This window comes from Condylura cristata, unplaced genomic scaffold (assembly GCF_000260355.1).
Source record: "Condylura cristata isolate star-nosed mole 26May11 unplaced genomic scaffold, ConCri1.0 scaffold00089, whole genome shotgun sequence".
Classification (NCBI taxonomy): Eukaryota; Metazoa; Chordata; class Mammalia; order Eulipotyphla; family Talpidae; genus Condylura; species Condylura cristata.
This window is the reverse complement of record NW_004567190.1, coordinates 151,674-160,192: the sequence shown is the minus strand read 5'-3', so window position 1 is coordinate 160,192 and position 8,519 is coordinate 151,674. Positions and strand designations below refer to the sequence as shown.

Sequence of the window (8,519 nt, the reverse complement as noted above, 5' to 3'; positions counted from 1 at the left end):
GGAATCGAACTCATGCGGAAGTGGCTTCAGATTCTCAATGCTGTGCTTTAACCCGCTGCGCCACCAGGGAGGGCCTCTGCAAATTTTTTTACCAGAGGCTAGAGGCTCTTGAAACCCTCAGTCCCCTCCTGACTCCAGCAGCACCCAAAGGCAGAGCCAGTGCTGATTTAACACCCAGAGATACTAAACCTGGCACCAGGCTAATGTATTCCACCAGTGATTCCTGTCAGTGGTATGACAGCGCCCTCCACAGTGACACAGGCCTGAACAAAAGCCACCAGGGAGCTGACGTGTGGCCTGGGAGCCTCCACTGCTCCTTGTGGTGCTGTAGCTGCTAGAACTCTTCTCGGAGACAATCACATTGAAGACTTCAAGGTCTAGGAGGAGCATGAGGATTCTCGATAGCTCAACTCTCTCCCTCATTCTATCATAGAGACCTAATCACGACTCTGCTGATTTAGTGATAACAGACATGATTACAGTGGAGTTAGCTGGTGATGACATCAGGCAGGAACAACACAGGAGACAGTTAAAGCCAAGACTTTCTTAGTAAACACTATTTTGGAGCATAAATAGATTCCCATAACAAGAATAAGAATTCCTACCATACCTCCTCCACAGAAAGAGTCTCCTTTTTATTCTACTTTTCGTTCCTCAGAGAGAACATAGGATGATGAACCCCAAATCCATAGGTTAGAAGAGAGCTCACACTTGGGGGTGTGTACTCTGGAGTTTTGGACAAACTGACAGTGGCGAGTGTCCACCCTCAGTGCCCCACAGGCAGTCTCCTGCCCTCAGGTTCCTCCCGCTGCACCTGGGAACCCCCTTAGCCCTGACATCACTAGTGTCAATACTGTCCCATAAGTACCTTTCCCTGAAGGTCCCTCAGATCATCACGTGGTGAGTGGCCTTCTCAGACTGGCGTCTTCCAGAGAAGGAAGATTCCCACGCGTCCTTCATGAGCTGTGAACTCATTTCTTGTGAGTGCTGAGGAATGTGCTGTGCCCTGGATCTGTCAGGATGAGCCATCTTGACATATTCTCCGGAGGACAATATCTGGGCACCCTCTGCCCCAACTTCCTAGTCCATTTCCCTCCCCTCCCCTGCCGATGACTCCCTGAGACAGTGGGTGGCCGTGCTGGCCTCAGAGCGCTGACTGAGAATTGATATTCACGTTTCAGGATGCTGCAAGCCTCTCTGTGTGACACGGCTCTGAGGAAGGAGAGGGGGTTCCTGAAACCCCAAACACCTAAGCCCACATACCTGTGGACAACAGCGGTATCTTATGAGTCTGATTTTCTTTCTTTTTACCGAAGATGAGGATTCAAACCTACTAGGAGAGGACAGAGGGATGTGAAGACAGCAGGCAGAGTCGCCAACCAGACACAAATTGTTTACAGTTAACCTGTGGCTGAGTGTGGAAGGTGATGAGGTCGGGGTGTCGGTGTGAACCCAGGGAGAAGCTGAGCAGCGCCACTGGATTCCCGGGGACCTGTGTGGGCTCCTGGGTCTGTCCTCACGGCAAAGTTCACAGGGAAGCGGTCGCAACAGGTCATATTTTCAAACACTCGGCATCATCAGAGGCTTAGCAACCGTCCCATAGAAGTAACCTAGGTACTGTTAGCCACAAATGGAGAGACAGTGTGCAGTTACTTAGACAAGATAAGCTCAGAGTTGGCAGATCAGGGATCACAAAAACCACTTGCAGGGAAGCGCGCCCCCTGCTGGCATTCCTCAGTTCTCTTGTGGGACAGCAGGTGTAATCTAAAAGGTATCAGTGAGGGGAAAGTCCTCTGTGTGTCCCTAGCCTTGAGTAAAGCACTTCTTGGCTGATGCAGTTTGTAGGCTGTAGTCTACAGCACGCAAAAAATCACTCTGTTCACCCCAACTCTGACTCTCTATATGAGATGCAAGGTGTCCTCAGCTGCACTGTCTCTCCGGTAAATAAAAGTATATGTATACTGGGATAAAATGCCGGTAAAATTCACCAGTTCAATAATAAATATACAGGGTAAAAATTTTATTCTACTTACTTAAAAATTAAAGACCTTTTGGCCCTTCCTGGTGCAGCGGGTTAAAGCACAGTTCTGAGAAGCTAAACCCATTTCCGCATGAGTTCGATTCCCGCCTGCCCCAGCCCCTTGAGTTGACCACATGGTGCGGCAGACCTCTCCTGACCCGCTGGCTGCTCCCCTCAGCAGTGTACTTCGTCGATCTGCCTGTTCTGCTACCCGCTCTGTCTCTGGTGAAGCCTGTCGCCGCCCCTGAGCCTGTGGCCTGTACCCCAGTTCTGAGTGTACAAATAAATAAATCTTAAAAAAAAATAAAGACTTTTTTGTCGATGCATTATAAATATTTTGCATGGTTAATAGCCTAATGTTACCATAATGGATGGTACAAAGTGACATTCGCATGTTCAGAGAAAGTTCTATTTTTCAGTAAGGGACACATATTACACCTGGAAACCCATGGTTTACAGGTCACATGCAAACCTCACCTTTGTTTATTCTGGATGTCTCCCTACTTTGGCATCTGTGGGGGATCACTGGGCTACCAAGAAAGAGGCAAGAGGCTGGGTTGACAGATCTAGACCGGGAGCCCTCTGCTTCCCTCCCATGCCGGCCATTCTCCCTCTGCTCCCTCCTGCCCAAGCCTTATCCCTAACCAGCACTTTGGCGTCTCACTCAGTGGATCCAGCACCTGGTCCTTCACTGTGACGAATATCCAGTCTGAAGACCGGTCCCAGGTTAGTCTTTGTTCCCACCTAGGTTTCATGCATATTGAGGAAAAGACTCATTTTAAGGCCCTACAGAGACTTCCCTGGGAATAGTCTATAGTTGTCTCACCTTCTGAAAAAAAGGTAAAGTCTACCCAGGCAAGAATGTCTAAGACTACCTGCAAGTCCTGTATCCCAGATCGGCCACTAGAGGGCAGCAAAGCCCACAGTAGCGGGAGACTCAGGCTGAGGCAGGCCAGGGGGCTGTCCAGGTATCACAGGGGGTCCCTCGTGTTGGATGGATCTTTGGAGATGGGGACCATGGGGAGCCCTGTGTGCTGGGTGTGAGCAAACCTGCCCTGTGATGGAAGGCTGAGCCCTACCTGCTGCCAGGATGTGTCCCGTGGCTTTAACACGACCTGAGAATCCAACATTTCTTCGCATATCTCTAACCCTTCCCTTTACTTCAACTTCACTGAGTAGATAACTCAGAGGAGAACTGTGTCCTGAAAGATACTGTCAATAAAATTAACTCTCCGTAGGAGTCAGAGATCCTGGAGCATCACAGCACAGCACCAGGTGGGGTATGAGTACCCGGACGAACAAGACTACCCAGGAATTTGTACCCCATCGCCCACACAGCCAACCTGATATCCTCAGCACACCCCTGCTTTTGCAGTACTTTGTCGCAGTACTTTGTCTCAGTACGTCTTTGCAGCCTGGATCTCAAACACCAGGTTCGATAGTCATGGACCAATAGTGCTCATCACAAGATCCATCCTAATGGAAGGGTTTACAGGTCAGTGAGGCTGAAGTGTTTGGATCACCATGGACACTGAAGGCAACATATATCTAGCATATGGGGGAAAGACTTTGTGAAGAGAATGGAGCTTTGTCTGTGAGACAGAGGATCCAGGCAGGAGGGGACTGTGTGAAGGGCAGGACACCGCAGCAACCTGCTCTCAGAACACCCCTCTCTTCAGGGAAATGGTTTCAGTCGACACACTGAGGGGCTACGAGCTGGTCCTGCTCATCTGTGCGATGGTGACTGTCCCTAAACCAAATCACTATTTGTGTCTTTATGATCCTACAAAAATGGAGGAAATAGAAGGAAGTCAGGGAAGGTCACTCTAGATCAGTGGAAAGGGGTGACAGGAAGATCATTGCGATAAATTCCTCAATCCAAGCCACCCATTTATGCACCAAGGGGGATGTGCAGTCATATTGGGAACAAAGTGAGAATGGACAAAAGCCATTTTTTTAAAACACACCTGGACCAGACACCCCCTGTGTGACTGGGTTATGACGTGCGGGTGGCTGCTCAAGTGCAGAGAACATGAGGCCTCTGGTCTCTGCAGCTGCAGGCCAGGGTGCCCACCCCTGCTTTGCATGCCCCCAGCCCCCTGCTGCCCAGGGCCCATATCAGGCTGGGCAGGCTCTGGGCAAGAGCTGCCTCAGCCAGGACACAGGGCACCATGGAAGCCCCAGCGCAGCTTCTCTGCCTCCTGCTGTTCTGGCTCCCTGGTGAGGGACCCGGAGGGTGCTGCCCTCAGAGGACACGTTGGGTGGTGGATTCCTGGGCCCTGGCTCATTGCTCAGTGAGACAGTAATGGCAGCTCAGTGCTGATCAGCCTTCCTGGCTGTTCTGAGAAGGCAGTGGTGAGAATAGAGATCATAATGGTGACTTATGTGTTTTATTTCCAATTTCAGGCTCCTCTGGAGAAATTGTCCTGACACAGTCTCCAGCCTCACTATCATTGTCTCCAGGAGAAAAGGCCACGATCTCCTGCAGGGCCAGTCAGAGTGTTAGCAGTTACATGGCCTGGTACCAGCAAAAACCTGGGCAGACTCCCAGGCTCCTCATCTATGATGCATCCAACAGGCTCAATGGCATCCCAGCCCGCTTCAGCGGCAGCGGGTCTGGGACAGACTTCACGCTCACCATCAGCAGCCTGGAGCCTGAGGATGCCGCCACTTACTACTGTCAGCAGTGGAGTACTTGGTCTCCCACAGTGACACAGACCTGAACAAAAACTACCCAGTGACCAGATGAGCGAAGCCTGACAGCCCAGCTGCTCCTCCTGTTGCCCCATCAGCTGACAGCCTGCCGCAGAAGCAGCAATGCTCTGCAAATCACTCTAACGTCCTGGTGAATGGCAAGGGGCACTTTGAAATCCACAGTCTCTACCTCATTGGCCCTGTCACATCACAGGCAGAGCCTACGCTATTTTAGACACACAAAAAAGATGACACCCGGGAACCTGGTCATGGTTCTTAGGACTCACAAAGAAGGGGAGAAGCCCCGCCAGGCAGTCCTGGTAAGGATTTAACTCTCACAACAGGCACTTGGAATGTAAACTCTAATGTTTCACAGTTTTAGGACTGTGAGACCAAGAGATACAGATGGTAGAAATGAGTGAGCTTCTAGCTCCCAAGAGCTCCGCTGTCACAGCCATGCAGCCTGGCTTACCTCATGGGCCTCTGACCTTTCTAGTCGCCCTGGAAGTCCAGGGGTGCGGCTGCTGCTGCCCTCAGCCTCCGGGATGAGCTCACCAGGGCCCCTGTTCTGTCCTCTGTACAGGTCTGTCTCTAGGAGCTTCTGGCACACAGTGGCTCCCCTTTCCTGACTCAGTCTCATGGGAGGCCTGTCACTAACACCCCTCCCAGGACAATCACAGAGGCATGAAGATCTGGAAATGTGTTTCTCTGTGAGGTGAGGGCTTGACAACAGGCAGCACAGCAAACTGCTGTTCCCAATACCAGAGTAACTGCAGTCAGGGCGTAGCTCCCAGACACCCCTGTGTGTGTCCCCATCTTCCATCGGCAAGGTGGCTCATAGAAGCAAACAAACATTTAGCCCATTGGAAACAGAGAATCAGGTATTGTGGGAAATACAGAATAATCATTTGACAGTGAATGAAAACATGTTCTTCGTAGAAAAATAACTAAATGTGGAGGGTGAATATCTGCTCTCACTGTGAAAATACCAAGCTGCTCAAAATTTGTTCAGAATTGATCAACATCGTCATTGACCACCTGTTTGGTACAATTTGAAATTACTGACGCAACCGCCACTTACTAGTGGGAATCTGCTTTCTAACAAGACACATGTGATCAGTATCATATGATGTATTTGGGGGAAGCTTATTACAGCCAAAAAAGCATCTTTATCGTTAAAGGCATTTAAGAAAAATTTTACTGAAAGACAATTGTTTTAACGACACTCCCACATTTACTGTCTATTTAACAGGAAATTAAACTAGGTAACACTTGTTCCAAAGAATAAAACATGAAAAATATGATTCTAAATATGATTCTAAAAAATGATGATAAAATACCTTGATAACTACTTGGGGTTTTGAAACATGAGGAATGTCCAAGAGGGAGACTATATCACAACTGGGCGCAGACACCAGTTCTAACACTCACGTTACAGCATAATCATGAAGTCAGCAAGGTGCTGAAGAAATAACAGAGCGATCTGGCTCAGAAATTGACCTCACATGGACAGTGGAACCAACTTATCTTGACAAAGAAAAAGTGGGCAAAGATGATTTCTTAGCAAATAGTTCTGGAAACTCAGGACATCCACATGCAAGAACAAGGAAAAGAAGAAAGGAAAATGGAAACGTGGGAGGGAGGAGAGAAGGAGACAGAGACAGAGGATGGAAAGAAACCTAGACCCAGACCCTAACAGAAATCCAAATTAGCTCTAACAGACAAAGACCTATTTATACGACAATGAAATAAGCAACACAAGACTCAGCTTCATGTTTGTGGTCACAGTGACCTGTCTTTAATGTGAAGTAGCTTTGGATTAAAAAACAAAAAAAAGGGTTCACTCTGCTTGACCAGGATGGATAACGCCTCAGCTCTCACATGTCTGACAGTCTCCAGGGAGAGGCTGCTGGTCGCATCCCCCCTTCATGTTATATATGTATCCTGCTCGTAGCTGTGAAACCCACCCGCTCCTCAGGCCTCAGCCCCAACAGGGGTCTGACATTTCTCCCCAACTCTCTGTCCCTGCCTTCCCCTCGCAGTTCCCAGCAGGTGACTGCAGCACAACTGCGTCCTGGGAGACCCTGGCGTGAGGTGGCCTCTGCGGGAGTCGGCGATCCTGAAGCAGCAGGGGAGAGCACCAGGGGGGAGCCAGGAGGGGCAGACGGACTGTGACCACCCAGCAGCTCCACCCCAGTGCCCCACAGACCTCCCCCCCCCACCCAGGTCTCCTCAGGACACCCCGCCCTTCCAGGGCTCTGTCAGCACATCCCTGCTCCTGTGTCTCAAACACCCAGTTGTGGCTGTCATGGACATGACACTGACAGTTTGCTCAGAACGGAAAACAGTTGGTCTGATCTATGTAAAGGAAGGGTTCTTTAGGTCAGGGATGCTGAAATATGTGGGTCCCCTGAACACAGTGCAGACAACATATATCTAGCATATGGGGGTGAGAGATTCTCCACCCAGAATGGACAGTGAGGAATGAGAGGACCACAGGAATACACCCACCTACCCACCTGTCAGTAAAACCCCTGTCTCCAGGGAAATGGTGGCAATACACTGGGGTCAGAGCCTGGTTCCGCTCATTGTGTGAGGGTGACTGTCCCTGCACCCACGTCACTGAATCTAAATCACTGTCTGTGTCTTTATGGATCCTGAAGGAATAAGGCAAATTGAGGACCCTCAGCAAAGGTCACTGTTGAGCAGAGGCAAGGGGTGTCAGGACGATCATTGTTGATAAACTCCTCACTTTAACCACCCAATCAAGCACTAAGGGAGATGTACATAGATTGTCAGAAATGGGAAGAAAAGCTTTATTTCATTCAGACCTGGACCAGACAACTCCTATGTTCTGGGTTGTTATGTGCCAGTGGCTGCTCAAGCGCAGAGAACATGAGGCCTCTGGTCTCTGCAGCTGGAGGCCAGGGTGCCCACCCCTGCTTTGCATGCCCCCAGCCCCCTGCTGCCCAGGCCCATATCAGGCTGGGCAGGCTCTGGGCAAGAGCTGCCTCAGCCAGGACACAGGCACCATGGAAGCCCCAGCGCAGCTTCTCTGCCTCCTACTGCTGTGGCTCCCAGGTGAGGGACCCGGGAAGGTGCTGCCCTCAGAGGACACTTTGGGTGGTGGATTCCCAGGACCTGGCTCATTGTTCAGCGAGACAATAATGGGAGCTCAGTGATGATCAGCCTTCCTGGCTGTGCTGGGGAGACAGTGCAGGTAGAGATTACAAGGAAGATTTTTGTGTTTTGTTCCCTACTTCAGGTTCCTCTGGAGAAATTGTGATGACACAGACTCCAGCCTCCCTATCATTGTCTCCAGGAGAAAAGGCCACGATCTCCTGCAGGGCCAGTCAGAATATTTATAGCTACTTAGCCTGGTACCAGCAGAAACCTGGGCAGGCTCCCAGGCGCCTCATCTATGCTGCATCCAGCAGGCCCAATGGCATCCCAGCCCGCTTCAGTGGCAGCGGGTCCGGGACAGACTACACGCTCACCATCAGCAGCCTGGAGCCTGAGGATGCCGCCACTTACTACTGTCAGTATAGTTATGGTTACCCTCCCACAGTGATACAGGCCTGAACAAAAACCACCCAGGGAGCAGCTGTCTGATGCCCGACAGCCCAGCTGCTCCTGCGGGGCCCCATCTGCTTATAGCTGTCTAGAAACAACGATGCCCTGAGGTATCTGAAAATTTTTTTACCAGAGGCTAGAGGCGCTTGAAACCCTCAGTCCCCGCCTGACTCCAGCAGCGCCCACAGGCAGAGCCAGCGCTGATTTAACACCCAGAGATATGACACCTGGC

The 8,519-nt window shown here is 50.6% G+C and overlaps 1 protein-coding gene and 1 gene segment (V, D, J or C); both read left to right on the top strand.

The window, feature by feature from the left end:
- The window catches only part of LOC101636959, a 9,150-nt gene extending 4,407 nt beyond the window's left edge, over positions 1-4,743 (top strand). Inside the window, exons 3-5 of the mRNA XM_012734894.1 lie at positions 2,669-2,746; positions 4,192-4,240; positions 4,427-4,743. Of these exons, the coding sequence (XP_012590348.1) occupies positions 2,669-2,746; positions 4,192-4,240; positions 4,427-4,743 (444 nt within the window). The remainder of the gene's footprint in view (positions 1-2,668; positions 2,747-4,191; positions 4,241-4,426) is intronic.
- Positions 4,744-7,736: 2,993 nt separating this feature from the next.
- On the top strand, positions 7,737-8,296 carry LOC101636725. The segment is given in 2 exon segments: positions 7,737-7,795; positions 7,980-8,296. Coding segments are annotated over 2 exon segments (366 nt in total).
- Positions 8,297-8,519: the final 223 nt, after the last annotated feature.